The sequence below is a fragment of the Stigmatopora nigra genome, chromosome 2 (genome assembly GCF_051989575.1).
Source record: "Stigmatopora nigra isolate UIUO_SnigA chromosome 2, RoL_Snig_1.1, whole genome shotgun sequence".
In the NCBI taxonomy this organism is placed as follows: Eukaryota; Metazoa; Chordata; class Actinopteri; order Syngnathiformes; family Syngnathidae; genus Stigmatopora; species Stigmatopora nigra.
The window spans coordinates 10,818,673-10,839,457 of NC_135509.1; the positions used below are offsets into that span (position 1 = coordinate 10,818,673).

At 37.9% G+C, this 20,785-nt stretch overlaps 2 protein-coding genes across 3 annotated transcripts; one reads left to right on the plus strand and one right to left on the minus strand.

The window, feature by feature from the left end:
* Positions 1–5,952: 5,952 nt before the first annotated feature.
* On the plus strand, positions 5,953–18,229 carry nts (neurotensin). Of its 2 annotated transcripts, none has more exons than XM_077742710.1 (4): positions 5,953–6,266; positions 16,021–16,082; positions 17,089–17,355; positions 17,683–18,229. In XM_077742710.1, the coding sequence occupies exons 2-4, from the start codon at positions 16,023–16,025 to the stop codon at positions 17,827–17,829; spliced, it is 474 nt and encodes a 157-aa protein (XP_077598836.1). In that variant the 5' UTR covers positions 5,953–6,266; positions 16,021–16,022; the 3' UTR covers positions 17,830–18,229. The 2 variants fall into 2 exon arrangements, with proteins under 2 accessions (XP_077598836.1, XP_077598835.1); XM_077742709.1 differs by lacking the exon at positions 5,953–6,266 and adding an exon at positions 15,018–15,303 and having other exon boundaries at positions 17,683–18,228.
* On the minus strand, positions 8,765–14,416 carry rassf9 (Ras association domain family member 9). Its single transcript, XM_077742708.1, has 2 exons — positions 14,228–14,416; positions 8,765–10,401 (listed from the first exon to the last, which is right to left on the minus strand). Exons 1-2 carry the CDS (start codon positions 14,272–14,274, stop codon positions 9,243–9,245), a joined length of 1,206 nt encoding a protein of 401 aa, XP_077598834.1. The 5' UTR covers positions 14,275–14,416; the 3' UTR covers positions 8,765–9,242.
* Positions 18,230–20,785: the final 2,556 nt, after the last annotated feature.

Here is a 20,785-nt window from a genome sequence, read left to right on the forward strand (position 1 = left end):
ATAGTCGTGAGAATAAATTGAATTTATAGCTCAAAAGTCAAGGCACTACTCTATCGTACATTTATCTGTCCATTCATACGAGTTTATGTGTGTATTGTCACGCAGAAGCGTCATCAGAGGATGGATGAGTGAGTCAAGTGTTCGCCACAACGCAATTATCCGGCGCTTAGATAAGGTTAACGTCACTGCACTGCGCTCACTAAAGGTCAAGCATATTCATGGGCTCTTCTCAAAATGGCGCACACATATGGCCAAATCTACTGACCACTAAACTCTCTCTGATGAGGATTTTATAGCACTTGAGTCAATAAACGATTGCAATAAACGAAGAATATGTGAAGAAACCAATCAAAAGATACGACGCGAACACCATCATTGGTTTCTGTATCGAATACCACTTTCATTTTGGCACATGTCCAAATTGTTTTAGTGTTTCGTTGCCTGTACTTTGTAAGCTAAGGGTGTGGAAGACGGAGCCCTGTGGGACTCCGCACAGACAAGCTGATGTTCGTTCTAATGAAAGCATCATCATCATCATCGTCGTCGTCGTCAATGAGTAAACGAGGCGCGTATGTGTGTGTTTTGGCACATGCCGACCTCATCACAAAGCACAGATGTGTGCCTTATGTAAAGGGATCATGCTAATTACTGCTAATTACTAAAACGGCAGCAGAAAACACTTTAGCTTGTTAAGGCAGACCTGGGTGCTGATTTAAGTACTACATATTGAGAGCAAATATGGATTCCATGTAAATAAACTGGCTAACATGAACGCTTCATTACTTTTAGGCAAAGTTAAAAAGAAATAAAATATTTTCATTTTACTCAATATTTTTTGAACAAATATTGAAATATTTACATTTTTATTTCCACTTAAATAACATTCCTTTAAATTCATTGACATGTTAAATTCCTGAATCTTACTCATGGTAAAAAAAAAATATAAGAAAACTTTAATCTAGTAGGTTATCATTATTCTTTTTCAATAAGAATGTAAACATGTGTATCATATGAATATCATGTTCCTTAATGAGTCAAAATGTGGTTTGAAGCATATTCCATTCCGTTTCTCATTATCCAATTAAATGAAACCAACACCGACTAAACGGAAGAATGTAAAATAATATCAACATTGGTTTAATCATTTTATCATTTCAATGTATTCATAAAATTCATATTACGTCATCAGCTATTTTGGTGTTAAAATGTGCGCAAACCTAGGACCCCAAAAAAATCGTTGCATACACATTTTTCTAAGGAAAAGGCTATTTCAGGGGGGACAAAATAAGCCAACGTTTTCAGGAAAAAAATTCGGGTAAAAATTGAATAATAGTGTGATATTATAGAAAAAGTTGCCTGTAAATAATTAAGATTGACAGTACAGATGCACATGTAGCAGAAGCTGAATATCCTTCTCTTTTTCAAATGCACGCATATAGATAAACGCATGAAATGACGCACGCAAAAATAGTATCCCGATGCCAATGAGTAAAGCGGTACAGTAAAAAAATAAATGTGCAGAGAAGCGAATTCTTCTTCCTCATTGGTTTCTTGGCGCTTTTTCAAGATATGAAAAACACTTTTTGGTCACGCACTAGCAACCGAGCGAAAGGAGCCGCAGTTTCCGCTTACGCCCGATTAACGCGTTAAGTGATCCTAAATGGCGACGCTAACCCGTCGTCACGCTGCCACGCGTTCATTAGCTTCACTTAACGGGAAAGACACGGACAAAAGTACCGTTGACATACTGGGTCATTAACTCATTCGCCATTGACAGAGATAGACATCAAGTGCATTTTAACCGGGATTGCGAGCAATGAATGATAATCGTTAACACGACCAGCCCTTCCAGTCGAAATGGAGAAGTGACGGAAGGATGTTGATGTGTTTCCTTTGTTTGCGGTCCTTTTCCAATGATACGCAAAAGTTCCAAAACTGTTCTTTATAAAGTCGTAGTATGTTAAAATATTGCTACTTTCTAACTGATCCATGGACTCTGTGATCTGTTGCTTTATCCTGGAATTGTCAAGCTCTTTACTTCTTCTTGCGTATCCATTACACCACAGACACTTTTCAGCTGAAGAGGATTATTGTGCGATTGTGTGTGTACGTCACGTTTTAGCCGGGGGCTTCAAGGACCAGGAGAATTGGCTTTAAAGGAAAGGGGGGTGGAGGGGATTTGGGAGGGGGTGGGGGGGGGGATAAGTGGGGACTGGCATCCAAACAAGTAACCACGGAGACCTGTAATCCTTTTGAGTTGTGCTAAACAGGCTGACTACTCTATACTACAACAAAAAAATATCTTGTTACAAAAAAGCTAGGCGTCACTATCCTGGCTTGCGGCGGACCCATTCGCTGGCCATGAAATGGAATCATCAGACCCACTAGAACAAAATACTCAGTTAAAAAAATAAGACCTTACTTTATTCTATTACTTTAAAATCCTTGACTACCACCGCTAGACATTTAATCCATTTTTAATCAGGACTGCTGGACTGAATTAAAGGTCGACCGTATATGAGATTTGCAAAGCCCAATGCTGATAACAAAGGGGAAAAAAGCCAATTGCAGGTGACTAAAGTTGACTTTTTAAGTAAAGAAAGAATAAGGAACGATTGGAAAAAAAGATCTTATGATTGATGATGCTGTGAAGGTGATAATGAAAAACAGAGTTCAGAGATAGACGGGATGAGAAGAGAACAAAGATTGCGTTGAAACAAGACGAGACGTGCGCCAGTCTTGGCGATTACACCCGTGCAGACTAAACAGTGACACCCCCACAACACACGCACACACACACCCACCCACACACACACACACACACACACACACACACACACCCACACACGCCATTATTACAAAGAGAAAACCATTGAATATTCACATTTCAATGTCAGTGGCCGTCAATGAGTTGATTTAATTTTAAAACAACAGCAGCTGTAGCATTAGCACAATGCCTGCAACAACTTTTTAAAATGTATTATTATTATTTTTAAGTGCTGCAAACGTGTTTCGCACGATGGGAGGCAGTCGGCCCTGGGCTCACGACCCCCACTTTTAAATAAGGTGGAAGCATCTGGACACAGACACACACACACACATAGATATTGCACACACATGTAGATATTCGCTCTGATTGAATAGGAAACTCCCTCCATTGTTCTTCACTGCTTGCAAAGCTCAGTCCAACTGAGATAATATTCCTCATACTCTTCTGTCAAAATATGTATTTTTCCAAATCAAAGCCATTCATGACCTAATAATCTATTTTTAACTGGACAGCGTCCTGAGTTTTTCTAACATAACCCAATCTATGCGTATATATTGTAATACAAAATAATCCAACAAAACAGTTTATTTAGATGCTGATTGTGTGTGGATAGTTTCTAATGGGCTAGCGCTTTTTCACCCACTCGCTTTGCTCGCAAAAGGCTGCTCTAAATCATAGCCATCGCAATGACTTGTTGATAAACACGCCCTCCAGACAAGCAACAATCATTTAGAAGAGGTGCTCAAATGTTTCTGTTCTAAGAGGAAACATCAATTAAATGAAATGCTTTTCACCTTTTTTTTCTCTTGTTTGATGCTCCAGGTTTAAAACTACTCCCACTCCAGGTTGTTTAAAGCTTCCTTTGTAGTATAGACGACAACATCAAATGTTGTGATAATGTAGAGCAGAGGTACGGAACTAAGATTATTGCTAACAATAATTGAAAAGCTTCCAGTAACCCACTATAGTATCATGTTTCAGTTTTCACAGTAAAAAGACGTTATATGGAAAACTGTGTTTTAATCTGAGTGTCTATTTTCCCATGTTGTTCTCATATATATTATGTTATTCAAGGCCAGTAGTGGTTCTTTTCCAGATACACTAATATGAAAAATACTACTCACCAAATATTTATGAGGAAGGCTTGTCAACAATAAATAAGGGAAATTTTTACCAACTCTGCTAATGTTTTATACTATATAAGATAGTCGCTTTTAAATTACACAATATAAATACGTTCAAGTGTGAATGTACTCCTATTGTCATTTTAGGCAAACTACACAAAGACAAGATGACAAAGACATAAAATCATGTCTTTTGATCACGATGTTAGCTTCCCGGTGTGTGTGTGTGTGTGTGTGTGTGTGTGTGTGTGTGTGTGTGTGTGTGTGTGTGTGTGTGTGTGTGTGTGTGAGACACACAGTTGCTGGAAATGAAAATGAAATGGGGTCTAGAACGTAAACTTCACCAAACCTTCAACTGAAGTAAAAGTTATGTTTGACATTTGCTTTTAGTCTCCTGTGTGGTCCTGGGCTAATGAAAGTGGGGCAGCTGCAAAAGGTTATGTTTGAAACGGCATAACATGTCGAAAAAAGATGAAAAATGTGATAAAACTGACGCCGGGCCACTCTATGGGGTTAACTAAAGTGGGAGCATTAATGTAAACTACAGCGTTCGCCCTATTTTTTTTAACTTTCGCAACCAATGCAGACTTCAGATGAGTTTTGCCAACATTCAAAAGGCTTTTTTCAGCTTTCATTTGTCTTTGAACATAGATGTGATTAGTTCTTCGCTACAAGAGTTGAAAAAAGGTGTTTAAAGAATTAGATTTGAAGATATTTAGGCTCTTTTTCTTTCTTTTTGTTGAGGAGCTTTGTAACTGGGTCCAAGAATGGGGTCTAAATATTTTATTGACATTCCTTTGAGCATGAAATCAATCTATGAATAGATTTTTTTTTCTATTAAGTATAAATGTGCTACTTGAACTCTGTCCTGAGACCTGATGGAGTGAGACGGGAGTCAATCATTTTTCCTCCAAAGAGACTCAAGTATGAAAAAGTCTCTCAGATGATATTCCAAAGCAAATTTCTTACAGGAGTAATATGATCGTCTTGCAGTGTGACATTTTGATCATCAGAAAAAAAATAATCTGATTTCTTTTTTACGCTGCAGCACCCAATCTCATTAAGGAATAGAAAAGCGATTAAAAAAGTATTTGATCATGTTAACACGCTGTTGCGTGCAATATTTTTTACACCGTAAATGTCTCAGTCGTCTTTCACTTCATACTTCAAAATTATTGCCTTAAGTATACAAAAAGTATGATCATCAAAGTGATATCATGCCAATGTGGTTCATATTGTTGCCATCATCAATTCTAACATGAGAATAAATAAATAAAGGAGAGAGGAACAGTAAGTTTGCTTTCTGAAATACTTTGATACAATTTGCTAGGCCAAAATATACTTTGAAATCTTTTATATTGACACTTTACTGTTATTGACATATCTGTACAATAGACTTACAAGTGTGTGGGTGTGTTTCAATCATGAGCGACGACCTTTCTTTGCATAAACACGCCACTTCCTGCTTGCACTTCCTGTGCTACTTTTAAGCAGCTTCACTCGGCCAAAGATCAAAATCAGTAACGTTCTTGACATGTCAGGAATAATTACAAGCCACTAAAAGTAAAATCATTCGTACTATATGTTCATTTTTTTTGCGCCACAATACTATAAACTTAAAATGAATGATCTCATCTTGGATAGCAAAATAAAAAACAATTTCCAAAGAAGAAATTTTGATTTTTTTTTCTCTAAGTGATAGCTTTTAAAATAGCCTTGTTTTAATTTTGTATTTTATCCTCTCTAAATTAATCTCCACCAATATTTTGTGGTTTACACTAGTCATGATCACTTGCGTAACTTTTAAATATTTACAAGCCTCTGGTAATTTGTAGTCATTAAACCTGCACAGTTTTCAAGATTATCCTTAAGATTACATAGTATTTTTGATGTTTTAGACATTTACAGTAGTTTCTTATGCATTTTCCAAGTAGCCCTAACAATAACAACCATAAAGACTACAAGGTCATCACACAGGCCTGCTTACTTGCTGCATTTCGCATTCCTTTTGGACGGGAATACTGACAGGAAGCGCACACACACACGTGCAGACTGTGAACTAGAAGGAATGCATTTCTTTGTGTCACAGGACGTCAATCGTCCGCCGTAAATCCCAAATCCTCCCGACCGACCACCCGTCACAGCATAGCCGACCACACAAAGTTGTTTATTCCAAATGAACTCTATCCCCAATGGAGTCTTTATGGTAAAGAGTGCTATTTGTTTTGAAGGAATCTGATTAAAGTGCTCTAAATGCACCACCATAGCAATGCAACTGCATATACAATAAGATGAATAGGACTGAAGTAACCATGGCAACTCACGGTAAAACAAGACAGTGAGCTTTCAAGACGTTTAAAGTGGACGCTTTGGTAAGTCAATGAATGGTTTTAATCTATAAAAATCTCATGATTGGCTAAGACACAAAATTAAATGCAATTTACATAGACTAGATTCCCTTGATATGTTTAAGGTGAAACACTGCACTGTATATATTTACGTTTCAAGCTTTAAATCAGGAGGCTCCCCTAGACAAGGTCAGCCTTAACAGCCCAACAGACAGACAGGTTTCATGTTTACAAAAGTAGCTCATTGACAAGCGGCGCAATTGAGCACTGCTTCTCACTCCATGGCAATTTTTGAAATACTTCAGTGGAGATACTTTCATTTATTTCTGAGCTATTTGCTCTGTCTCCTTACCAGCACGCACCACCTTGGCAATTGCTATTCTGCACAGATGTCTGCATTCAATCCAAAGATGTTTAAACTTAAAGAATCCACAAAATGCAGTTAACGTCAGAAGGACGTCATTTATTGTGACGTTTTTATGATATTGCTACCAAATGTTAAGACAGCAGTAGCATATTGGACAAAGCTTTTAAAAGGCAACTCAAATCTTCTAGTTCAGGGAATGGCTGACCCCAGAGTCTGTAATATGCCTTTATATTGCATAAGTGCACATGCTAATGGTTCCAACCTTTTCTTTAATGATGGGTATAGACGTTAAAATGCGGGATGTGTATAAACATGTACATTGACATTATACAAGTTTGATGTGGTATATGTGGTCACTAGAGTGGGCATGTTGTCTTTAGCTCATCTCATTTAATGCCGACCTATAGCACTTATGTGCTGTTCCAATTTGTTTGAATGTACTTTTTGAAAATGTATTAACATTGTCCATTGGTTTTATTTAAAATTGTTATCTTTCATTATCCATCACTTTGTTTGCCTTTTTGTATTATTACTATTAAAATTGTTTGTCCTAAATGGTTCTATTGCAAAATTCATGCAGGCAACACTAATTACTACAATTGGATTGCAAATGTTGTCACCTAAAACCCCAGTCCTATTTGAATATAATAAAAACAAACAAAAACGCATGTGCATTAAAGTGTTAAACTGACATAGACTTAATATGACTACTTTTTTAAACATACACTCGACCAAAGTCGTTAGTTACATAACTGGTTGTTAGTTCATAATTTAGTTCATTTGCTTGTTAGCACAGTGGAAGTGGGTACTGTGATCGAGGGTTCGAGCTGTGGTGGGTTTCAGACTTCATATGTGGTGTTTCTCTGGGTACAGATTGAACACTCCAAATTGTTTGTTGGTGTAAATGTGTGCCTTGAATACTGGCTGGAAGAGTTTTGTGATTCAAGTTGCAGAGACATGTTTTGCCTTGGTAGAGTTCTGCGTAGTGATGAAGTACTTTTAGCCCGAGGATGAGGATCTGTTATGATTTCTTGCCTTTAAAAGCGCTTGTGATAACGCACTCACACAAGCACACACTTTCTGGTAGGCGTTGTGGTGCTGTAGTGCCATTTTATTGCCTCTTGGGTTGTTTGATGAAATGATTCACGCTTGTTGGATGTGCTGCCAATTATCTGTGAGGCCCTCCAACATGTCGGACGCGTCTCAGCTTGTGGAGCTTGAACTCAAATGTGACACCTAACCATAATTGGAACTCTTATACCGTGGACCCCGCAACATTTAGAGAAGCGGTGGTGGTGGTGCAGGGTAAGCGGGCGGCATCGTCATTTAAGGTGGAAATGAATCGCGTTTTAGTCAAATAAACAATGAGGTATTTTGTTTTTTCACCAGTTATTGAGTTTTAGAGACAGTTAATTGCTAAATTTTAAACTATAGTCCTAGAAAATGTACAATAGGCTATGCGGCAAACTTAAAAACATGCATGGTACTCTACTTTCAAACTGTAGACTGGGAGAGTGGGTAGAATGTTTTCCTTTTTTCTTTTTTTTTGCCATTTGTGGTGAAATAGATAACCCCACACTCCACCCACTCACTCTCAGTGTAGCCTGTCTGCCTCTAGTACAAAGAGGTAGTTTGTCAGCCGTATGTTTGACAGGAAAAGCCTTGAAAAGTTCAGGAGACCATTTTCTTTGATTACATGCTACACCCTAATTTGAGCTTCTTTCAGATTCCAGAAACAAGAAGAGAACAGAAACTATTTAGAAAAGAAATTGACTTACTTTGCTGACAAACAGCTCGTTATGGCGTCGACGAGCTGATCCTTTTTGGCCGTTTTGGCCACATGCTTGATTTTTCCCAAAAGTGTGCTCGATGAGGAACTGAAAGACACAATGGAATTAATTATTTTTAAACATAAAGAACTATAGGTAATACAATGTAGCTTATTTGTTAGCAAACATTTTTAAAATCAGAAGTGAGGCTCCTAAAAGGCCAAATGACTACGTACCGAACATGTTGAATTGTCCCGTGAGAACTTTATCAGGTCTTTCTTCGGTAAATCGAAATCAGGAACCAGATTCTGTCTCATCCATCAAGGCAGGCACAAATTTGAACTCTGACCTTGGTCATGCGCATTAAAAATAGACAAAAAAATGCATTGTTTTCATGATAACGTGTATTAAAAAATCTGCATCCATACCAATTTCTTCTCCTCCGCTATTAAATAAACACAAAAATATATTTGCTTGTGCAGCTCACTACCGATACAGTTTGTTACTTATGGCAAGTCCGCTCTATCAATAAACAATCATAGTCTGAAATAATAGCTGAAATGTGATTGGTTAAATGCTTAAATATGAAAACACAACACATGGAAGCAAGGGAAAAGCAATGAGAGTAATCTAACAGACTATTTGGAATGATTTAATAAGTAATCATGGCCAAAAATATAATTAAGATCAGTCTGTGATTCAGATATTTTCTTAGGCCAGGAGAGAAGGCCTTGCAGGCCCGGAAATTCCACCACTGTCTACTCTGAGTTCATTGGTAAAAATATATTTGCTCTACAATTCATATACAAATGTTTGTACGATGATTGCATTGTTTTATATTGTTTTTTTTAGCCCAGAGTTTCATTAGACGTCCGTGTCCAGCGGTGGAGGGAAATCCATGCCTGGCGATAAAGAGTCCTGACTATGCGTGGAACTGATCCCAGTGTCCGAGTCTGTGTCCGTCATATCGATGGGAGATGAGCCATGCTTGACCGGCACGGCCTCCATTTTCACAACCCCGTTTCCACCGGCGGTCTCCTGAGCGGCGTCGCTCATTTGCAGGGATCTAAGCTGAGCGGCCAGCTGCCAGCACTCTTGGTCCCTGGAGACCCAGGCAGCCTCACAGCAGCATATTTGCTTGTCCATTTCACCCACTTGACCGTGGAGGGACACCCCGGCCAGGTAGCTGCGCCTCAGCTCGGCCTGCATCCTTTCCATCTCGGCCAGAAGCGATTCGTTGCCCTCGTGGGGAGGAGCTAATGCTTTTTCTTGTTCGCCATCCGCCACCATCCTCTGTTCAATGTCTATATCGCGACAGAGTTGTGCTATGAGAGCTTGCTGCCTCTGGACCTGGACCTCCAACTGGTGGACATCATCGCTAGCGTCTAGAAGTTTGTCCACCTCCTCCGAGTTGACTCCACGCAATTCCAACATGTCGTTTTGGTCTTCCTGACCTTGAAGCTGTTGGATCTCCAACTCCAGATCCTCCATATGCTGGATCTGCTCCCGAATGGTTTGGTCCTGGTTGAGAATGAGCTGGACCATATTCTCAATTTCTTCAGTTCCGGCAGACGTCTTGCTGTCCTTGTGGAGTTTCTCCAGCTTCCGGAAGGCCTTCCTTACTACTCGTTTCTGCTTTTCTGCAGGAAGAACCTGAGGGTTTCTGGTATATCTGCTCCGATTCTTTGTTGTTTTCATCGCCCGATGTGGCGCAGCATCTGTGCTTTTGACCAGCATGAACTGGATTAAGGGTCTCTGGTCTCCCCACGCGTACCAAAGCCTCAGGATTCTGCTCAGAGGTGGCAAGACCCTTTCAAAATCTTTGTAGCGCTCCACCAGGCTGAAGTCTTTGGACTCTCCTTGCAGGAGCCGTTTGCCCTGCGGAGCTGCTCTGTGATCGTCAAGTAATGCCTGAATCATGTCGGCGCAGGTGGTGTGTTTCGTCACGCCGCAGACCACCTTCTCCTCGTTGCAAACAGTCACCTGGATCTCTTTCCCAGCGATGGGCTCGCTGTCCTTGGTCCTGGGGAAGATGGGAAAATGAATGCATTAATTTTCACAATAAAAGTTGAATTTATTCGTACACAAAGTCTTCTTTTTGTTGTGAAAAATAGCAAACGTTTGAGGAAAAAATGTTATGCACTTGGAGAAAAAAGTAGTGGATTTTCAGGTTAAAAAAAAAAACATTATTAAGGCAAGAATCCCAAAAAAGTAATTCTGTGTCAGAAAAAAATGGGGTTAAGGGGGAGAACCTGAGATTTTTTTTGGTTGTTAAGTATGCAGGAATATGCTATATTTATTTGATTTATTCACATTTGGATATATCTACGAGTGTCTTAATCCTGTCAGACTGTTACTCATCCTCCCTGACAATTTAAACCTTCCTTACCTATTTATCTGGATCACTGCAAACCACTATTGCTCCCCTCTGAAAAAAATGCTGTCTATACCTTTTGTGGCTAAATAGACCATCGCAGAGGTCCAAAGCACAAGAGATGCTAATCAAATAATGAAATGACATTTCCAGACGTTAAGATTGGCTTTGTGCGTCACATTTAGTTCTCATATAAAAGACATAATGTCTAATCATATTTTTTTATTTGCCAGATAAAAATGGCCAGAGAAAGTCATAAATGTTCACGACACTTGTCATTATTTAGACACTCCTATGAAACCCATTCATAAAAGTTTACCAAACTTATCTTGAATATAAACAGCTTTTTAATGAAATGGATGAAACTAATTTGCAGGAAATAAAAATTACTTCACCCACCAAAATATCTGACTTCTCTTTAAAAAATAAAAAAAAATCTTGGAAAAAACACCCAAAAACAAAACATAATTTCCATTCAAACAAAAACTAACTTAAACTGTTTCATAACTTTAAAGTAAACAAGCTATTTTCTTAAAGATTTCCCTTTTTTGTCGTAATGATACTATTATCAAGATGATGTTCAAAGAACTTCCCTGAAGATGATAGCGCCAACAGAACAATCTTGTATCCTAACTAAACCGCAAATTGTTCTCCTAACTCCCACAAGATGACAACTTTAATCTGAATGTGTGATCATGTTGTTTTCTTTTCTCCCAGTGAGGTTAAACTCATGCTCGAGTGCACCACTCGGCTATTTGCTCAGGGGGGGTCTGCGTAACAATTAACTCCCTCTGTTGCATACTTGTCACATTCCTGACAACTTGTTCACCAATTTCACATAAAAGAGACATACACAAGACATTGTATTCACATCCACGTGGGAAACTAAACATGGAATTGCTTGTCTCACTTGATCTTCAGCAAACCCTCATAAATGTTAAGATGAAGTATGAACTCTTCTTTCATGAAAACACATCTAATTTTAAGTTGACAATTATTTTGTACAGGCTGGAATTACACTAATGTATTTTCATGAAAATAAAATACTGTTATATTAATTAAATTCAATCTTTTCATTTTGTTTGTCTTGCTCAGATAGAACAATCTAATTCGAGTCGAATTTTTTTAAGAAAAAAAATCTCATACCAAACATTCCATCAAGTAAAATATTAAATACTTTTGGGAAAAAAAGTTAAATATTAAAGATGCACTGTTGCACAGAATTCCCCTTTTGTGACGACACAATTGTCGTTTTTAAAGTACAGTACTACTTTTATGCGTACATAATGTCACAAGCTCATCTGGAAAATACCAATCAGCCATCACGTTAAATTCTAATAAAAGTTATTTTAAGCATCTAATATGAACACACACATTGATAAACACATTCAGAGCAGGAAGTGCACATGTATGTGTATGTTGGCCAGCGTGAGTCTAGGGGGGAAACACCTGCATTTCTCCTCAGGCACAATCAACACTTCCTGTGCCAGGCAGGAAGTAAAAGAATGGCCCTCGCCTCTTTATTTTCCACAATAATATGCTCAGTTTCTTAACACAAAGGGGAATATGAGCAGCCTCATTGGTAGGATTAGTGTGTGGCAAAGGCATGTTCACTGATATACTGTAACCTTTCCCACCCACCTCAAAAGGCGGGACACGAGATGACGTCAGCGTCTATTGAATGGTTTTTACATGGCTGACACCCCACGTATGGTCCCCAAAGTTGGAAGAGTAAAGGGGGGTCTTTTGGTCTTTTGAAGAAAAAGATGGGTAAACATTTTCTTACGTAGCGGAAAGGAAAAACATGGATAGAGCTTCCTGTTAGCGGGCTTATCTGGGTGGGGATGAGGGGAAAAAACATCTTTATCTGCGAGATGAGTCGTACTTGTGATGTGGGTCCAGAAACACAACACAGCGCTTCCCCTTCTTATCTAGCAAAAACAACCATGAGACTCTGGGGTGGGTGTTTATATGAATTTTGATGTCACCAAACAATTAGGACCTTCATGAGGGTGCAGCAATGGCACTTGAAAACTTTTTTCTGGCTGCTTGGAGAAAATATCATCAATTTAGGTTTTTCATAAGAGTAAAAACAAACAAAAATGCTAAATTAAAGCTTAAAAAGGACGTTTTTGGGCAATTTGGATGAAGATTGTCTTGCAAAACTAGTCAAATGAAATCCAAGGTTATAATATGTACACAAATGAAGCTAGGTCATATCTCTCTAACTTATTTTTCTTCCTGTGTTACAAACAACATCCATGTTACGAGTACATTTGTTTCTAGAAAATATAGGGACGTTCTGCTCATCCTTAAAAGGTTTTATATTCAAGTCTTCATTTATGATGTACTTCTATGCACTGTAAGCATACTAAAGCACCAAAAATGTCCTACCATTGTCATTGGTGCCATATTCTTTATCATGGATCTTGGATAACAACATAAAGTGGTCTATATAGTCATCATTTGACAATATGGCTGACAAGAACAATGGCAATTATGAGTACAGAAGTACATAGCGTCCGTCTGGACTTTGGTAGAAAAGCTCCCCATTTCCCAACAGTATTTGGAGGCGCATTTCAATTAATTCCAATTGTGAAGCAGCTGAGCCTTTCACCGTTGCCCTGGCCTCTTCAAGAATGCCGCTGACACACTCCTGGCCACTCAAGGGCAGCCGTTGGAAACCTTTTTCTGGAGGTGGTATGTTAATTTCACACGCTTTTCCCAAAGATGCGTCACCGTAAAAACACATGAAAAGCCCATGTGAGCCACTCGACTAAATTGCTGCTGCGGATTCTTGCAACAAGTGCTGATGGCTTTGGGGTGGCTTTCAAGCAACAGAAAAGGGAAAAACACATTTTGCTGCATGATTTGCAAACAACTGGCACCCTACACAAACTATAAGATCACTGTGGATATGTGAATAATATATAGATCACCTCGTCTTATATTTATATATATATATATATATATATATATATATATATATATATATATATATATATATATATATATATATATATATATATATATATATATATATATATATATATATATATATATATATATATATATATATATATATATATATATATATATATATATATATATATATATATATATATATATATATATATATATATATATATATATATATATATATATATATATATATATATATATATATATATATATATATATATATATATATATATATATATATATATATATATATATATATATATATATATATATATATATATATATATACATATATATATATATGACTTGAAACTACTATGGTGACAGTATGACATCATTTTGAAAGTACACTAAGAGAACTAGTTTAACATACTTTTAAAGCACTTCACATGCCTGACCTGATTGTTACTTGCAAGGAAACTCCCAACCAAAAGCCCCTCTTCCCCATACAATCTACCCCCTTGAAGGAGCCTATGGAGTGGTATTAAATTACCTGTTTTTCAGACGAGCTTTCAGGAAGTTCTTCCCGAATGGAGCCATGGCAGTTGTTCAAAACTCCTGCTAACTATCACGACGTGCACTTTCTTGTGAAAGAGTGATAAAAAGTTCCTTCTTGTCCCGGTAGGAACTCCAGGGTTGGAGCAGGAGGAGGAGGAGTGGGATTAGGAGTAGGAGGAGGAGGACGGGCTAAGGAAGGAGGAGACAATGGCAGAAGTTAATTCTGGCTTAACACTGCCCCCAAACACCTGCAAGGTCGCCCTAGGTATTACAACAAATGTACCTGCACCTGTTCTACTTGAATATACAACAGGTGCATCTAAGAAAATAGCTACTATGGACTGCCCAGTCCATTTCCACTGGGAGGCTGGCAGCAAAAATCATTCCGTGTCTACTTAAAAATGATTTTTAAAGAATTTTTACTCATCACTAGGATCTTGAATGTGTCACATCTGCACCTAGGTGTCCTCGAAGCATGTCATTTCTGAAAAAGTGAAAAAATAAATATATACTTGCTCACAATATGTATTCTTTTTCATACAGCAATAGACATTTGAGTTTCATTTGCACAACTGCATTGATGCTCTGCTGAGAACTCAAATCTGTTTGGTCTCAAGCCCCCCCGCAGAATCCCCCTAACCACTCAGCAAAACACGTTTACTGCCAGATATTAAGTTAACACTCGTTAAAACATAAAACCAAACTAATCCATGACGGCAGAATGACGTGTGATGACACATCTGTACGGAGACATGACGGTGGGGGAGTCAGAAGGGGGGGCTGCTGGGGCTTGCAGGGGGCTTGTATATAGCTGAGGCTCACATTCAAGGAGTCATCATCATCAGAAGAAGACAAGAAGCCTCTGTTAAACTTTCACTCTATGGACTAAAAGGCTCCATCACAGCACAGCACATTAGTGAGCCAGCCCTCTTTTGGGAATTTTGAGTTTTTTTTGTCATTTTTTTTCTTCTCTCGCTGTGTTGGTTCTTAAATTTTTGGCTGACTCGATGCAGGCTCACTTGACTTGCGTGCTGTTGCTGCTCTGCTTCACCTGCAGCGGACTATGCGCAGGTAAGCTGCAGAGACGTGGGAGAACGCTCCTTGGGATTGACTTTAGTTGATGGAAGCTGTTTATTACTCACTTTGCACATATAATATTTCAATTTAAAGCAAAAGTCTCAATGGGATGTTATGTGCTATTAACTTATTTTTGGTGGTGGGAAGTCAATTTTTGCAGACCCTTTTTTGTACACAATTGCAAAGATTAAAACCAATCAGTTGGATTTTTTGTAGCTTTGGTCGTTGTTTTTGAATTTGTTGTAAATACGTCATTGGGATTGCTAATAAAATATTAGTTTAATTATTTGTAGCCTTATTTGTTATTTCTTGGAATTAGTTTCAAATACATGATAAAATTGTAAAAATTAATACGTACATTTTACATATTTTACCACCATTTTACATGGTAAATAAGTGTAGCTCCAATCATTTACTGCAGTGATAATGTAATGTAATCATGAAAACATACCATTTTAACATTAAGTCAATGTATATTTCACATATTTTTCCATATTTATTTCTTTTTAAATCCTAATACTACTATGACCACAACTCCCAAGACTAATACAGAACTCCCTCATTTGAATGAAAGCAAAAATATTGATACTCATTCAGCATTTGCTGTGCAAAAGTACTTAATATTCCATTCTTTGCTTGTGTTGAGCAATATTGAGTTGGTACTATCCAGCTTCCCCTCTCCACTCTCTCTGGATTTGTCTTTTTCTGCAGACATGGGACAGGATCAACGACCGCGTGGAGAAAATCTCCTGAGCAGCCTGTTTGCCTTTAAGGTATGTGAATATTCTTGTCAATAAAACCAAAGAATTAGCTCCAATGAGGGATTCAAAGGTGTTCACAAGCTCAGTAGCGTTCCAATTCTTACGCTGTATTAAGTGTAAACTCACTGGCTCACACTTGAATTGCATTTGATGTCTCTCATCGTCAAGTGCACCAAATAATGGATGGACTTTTATAATGATTTCTAAAGTACTCAAAGCATTTTGACATCATATCCTGATTTTGCATACTAATAAGGTTGATTTAATATTCTTTTGATTGGGGAATGACAACTTGTCAGATTCGCCACAAGACATCCACAAAAAACATGCATCTTTTGTGGATTTTTATAAGATTCGGTGGGTCTGATTACATGTCCCAACTCCAAAAAAAGGGCTGGATTACACAAATGGGGCGTTAAAGTTTTCAAAACACTTTCACAATCTCATCATTTTAGTCAAAACACAAGGAACAAGGATTCCAAGACGCCTTGACACATCCCATTTTGAATAATGATAGACGAAATGTCCTTCTTTGGTGGCAAGAAATGAAATGATGGCGACTCTTTGTCTAAAAAATGCGTTCAAATTCAGGCAAAGCATAGAAAAAATATATGCTTAAAGGATCACGTGCAAATAACGCCAGCACTCTTCTACTACTTCTCCTACCTCTTCTACAATTCAGCATGAACTTTGGTAAGAATGTTAATTCTGAGTAGCTCATCAAGAAATTCGCAATAAAAAAAGGAGAGAAGACACTCCCATTTTATCGCATAATTTCCAAAAAATCCTTGAAAGACCATTCAAGTTTTTATTTATCTTCAATTCGGCCTCTGATCTCACTTTCAATCAGAAACATTTGCATTTTAGGTTTCTTTTGTAAGTCATTTTCAGGGTCACTTTGAAAATGAACCCATTGACCCCTAAATATTCTCCTATATTTCAATTAACATAAATAAATAGTATAAATGAGTAAACAAACATAACTCCTCACTTCATTTTCCCTCTCTTTTTAAAAAAGCTGAAGGAAGCAAACAGGCAGAGTGTCCCCTACTGGCGCCTTGCGCTTGAAAACCTGTGCCGGCTAGCCGGCGGGCTTCGACACGACATCGAGGAGGAAGACGAACTGTGGTGGAAGAGCGGGGAAGAGGATGAAGAAGAAGAGTCAGAGGAGGAGGAGGAGGCAGAGCAGCAAATAGTGATGAGAGAGTGGAGCAACCAGAGGCTGGACGAACTACATAGCCTGCAGCAAATCTGCAGTGCTTTGCTGCACAGTCGCCAGGGAAGTGTAAGTTACCCAAAAACACACCAAAAATATGCGGCAAAACAATTGACCATGTCACTGCCTAGTCCAAAACGTGACCTTATGGTTGGTTTGATTGCTTCCATCTTTTTGGGAAAAACCTTTAATCATAAGTCAATCTTTTTTTGCGAAAATCGGGTATGTGATCACACATAAATCCAAAATCTAAAGTTCTTACTTCTCAAGAAACACTAAACTCAAAAAACACCCTAACCCTTACCCTAACCCTAACCCTTACCCTTACCCTAACCCCTAAAATAGAACAACAACCATTCCCTGCACCAATAACGCCATTTCTTTCCCCCTTAACAGCTCCACCAGTATTCCCGCGAATACATATTGGGAAATGACGGCAACGCACCCCTCAAGCGCAAGTCGCCGTACATCCTAAAAAGGCAAGCCACTCATGCAGCCAAGTCTCGGAGGCCGTATATTTTGAAACGAAGTGACGTGTACTAAGCAGTCACCATTCATTTGGCTGACCTGTTCCCGCACTGCCACTTGCTCCTCTCACTCAAATAAATACTTGAGCATCACGTTGGATGAGAAGCTATATTTCTTTATTGACTATTTGTTGGGTTTATTTGCGTACGACATCATTAAAAGATTCATGGTACAAAAAAAGAACGTCTTTTTTTACTTTACCCATAAGTACATCCACATAACTCTGGAGCCAATGATGACTTGTTGTTTTTCTTTACTTGATTTTTACAAGACATAAAAACATGAGCATTTTTTGTTGCTACTTTTGTGTAGTTTGCTCAGTTTTTATGAATCCAATCTGCAAATTTAGAGCATGAGTCACCCGTCAAAGTTTTGAATGCTGCTTTGCCTCAGGGTTCAATTTTAAGGTCCCTATTTAATTATTTTTTTTTTATTATTGCCCCGGTGAGTTTTGTTTCCAAAGCCACGCAGAACCGCTACAAGCGAATAAAGTTTTGCCCCAAATATTTTGTGGCGTCATTTTTTTCCCTTCTTTTTCTAATCAGTATTTTTTTAAACATGACCTTAAATGTCCCTGAAGTAAATATCTAATAAATAAACAGTCACATATAATTTAAATACTAATCAAAAACTTAAGGGTTTTTGGGGTGTCTTCAGTGGTTAAATTATTGAGGTTGTAAAACTAGTTAATTGCTTCTGAAGTTGCACAAACATTTTAATGCATTTAAGATTCAGCCCAAGTCCGTCTTGTCTGAAATCATTTACATTTTTAATCACTGAATGTTTTTCGGATCTCAGATTTGAACGTGGCCGCAGCGTCATTGTTTACACAAGTAGAAAGATAAAAATAAGTCAATTTACACTATTTTCCATTTTAGTTCTGCCATTAAATAAACAAAACGACTTAAACTCAAATGAGTAATTAATTAATACTTTTAAAAATTACGGGTTACAAAAAAACAACAACAACATACTGCATTTTCCGCACTATAAGTCGCACATTTTTTTTCATAACTTGGACAGGCCTGCAACTAACACCCAAGTGTATTATTTTTTCTCGGTCTGATCATAACAACCTGTTTTTTTATTTTTAGCCTTTTTTACTCCATTTGACTACGTATGTTTGATCTTATTTTCTGGTCAAATAAAATAAAAATGCCCTCCAAAAATGCGACTTATACTCCAGTGCGCCTTATAAATATATTTGTTATGCATTATTTGGTTGATGTGACTTATAGTCACTCGGTTGCAACTTATTATTCGTTTCCTAGCACCCCTACAAATATTGAAACCAATTTTTACATAGTGGCCGTTGTAGCCAGCAGATGGGAGTATTGACTAACTTATTTTCACCTGGGCCTTTATGGGCGTTTTTTTGTGTTGATTGAAACGGTGAGCAGAATATGGATCTTTGCCCAAGGTTATTCCCACACAATTGTATGGCAAACAGATTCATGTTCAGTAAAAATACAAGGAATAAACGAGGAAGACTACAATTGTGTTATATTGGAGAGCTGCAGGCAACTCAAGTTATTGTCTTTCATTTGAAAGACATTCGGAAAGGCGTTGAAAAAACACAAAGTAAAACCACTTTTGGTCTTTTCTTTTGGTCTTTTTGTCTTTCCAAGTCCACAAAGTTAACTTTACAAAGACTAAGTCTGTGTATCAGTGTGTGTGTGTGTGTGTGTGTGTGTGTGTGTGTGTGTGTGTGTGTGTGTGTGTGTGTGTGTGTGAGAGATAGAAGAGAAAATCTCAATTTCGTGATGAACAAACATTAAAAAAAAGCCTCAGCTGTCATTCAAGATGTCTCTTTTTTAACACAGTTAATTGAGTAGCTTCTTTTAAGCGCTATGGAGTAATTATATGGTCCTTCATTATATTGTTTGCATTGAATTTGATGTACTATTGAGAAAATGTGAGTTATGCGAGTTTATGTATCTGCATTCCTATGATAATAATTGGAAAAGAGTCCTTTAATACTAAAGAGGGGAAATTGTGTTGTCTTTACTATATTAATTCCCCAAATGTTTTTTCCTCCACTAATAAGCGATGCCTTCACATTCTATAATCGCGTACTAATGTAGCATATCAAGGCAGGGTCATATTCGAGCTCTTCTTCCATAAATCCTCTTGATTATCAGCAGTTAATTAGACACGCCCCTACCATTTGACTCTCTGCTAATCGTCATTTACGCGCCGTAACGTCTTTGCGGTGAACAATATGGCCCGTACCAGCTATGGCTAAAAGACCCCCAGGAAATGAGCGTTGACAGAAGGCATGTCATCATTCCCTCAGTCAGACACCACAGTTGTTGCTATGGCGATGTCACACTTGGGGGCAAGGCCAAGCACAAAAGAATGAAGGACTACAACTAGTATTACATTAAACCACATTCTTAGAATGCTGTGGGCCAGGCAGTGGGTTACATTATTTCTAATACATTTCTTTTGGAGAATTGGAATTGAAAAATATGTAATGTGTGGTTCTGCTGCCTTGGAATGGTGTGACATTGAGGTAAGGGCAGTTATGAGCCAGCTAAACAAGGCCCGGCATGTTTCCCCATGTCAACAAAATTCATATTTGTACGACGCAAAGGCTTCTGCCGGCCTTGCAATTCCGCAGACAGATGGCTTTCTGTATTACAAAGACGCGAAAGTCAGTAATTGTGGCAAAAGATAGTATCTTTGCTTTCCTCCGCTAATTAAAACGACTCACTTGACGTCCCTCTCTGGACAATTGTCGCCTATCATTAAACAAGCAGCTTCCATAATCTTTCATCTTGAAAGTTTTTCAATAGTTGTAATTTTACTACAAGCTTTATTTCCAGAGTAGTTACTTTTATTAATCAGATATTTCCCAACTTTTCATACTATATATACTAAAAAAAAAACCTCCCTATGACGCCTATTTGTTTATAAAGGAATAGATTTAATTTTTTCTATTCATTTAATAAAGAGAACCTTTCAACAA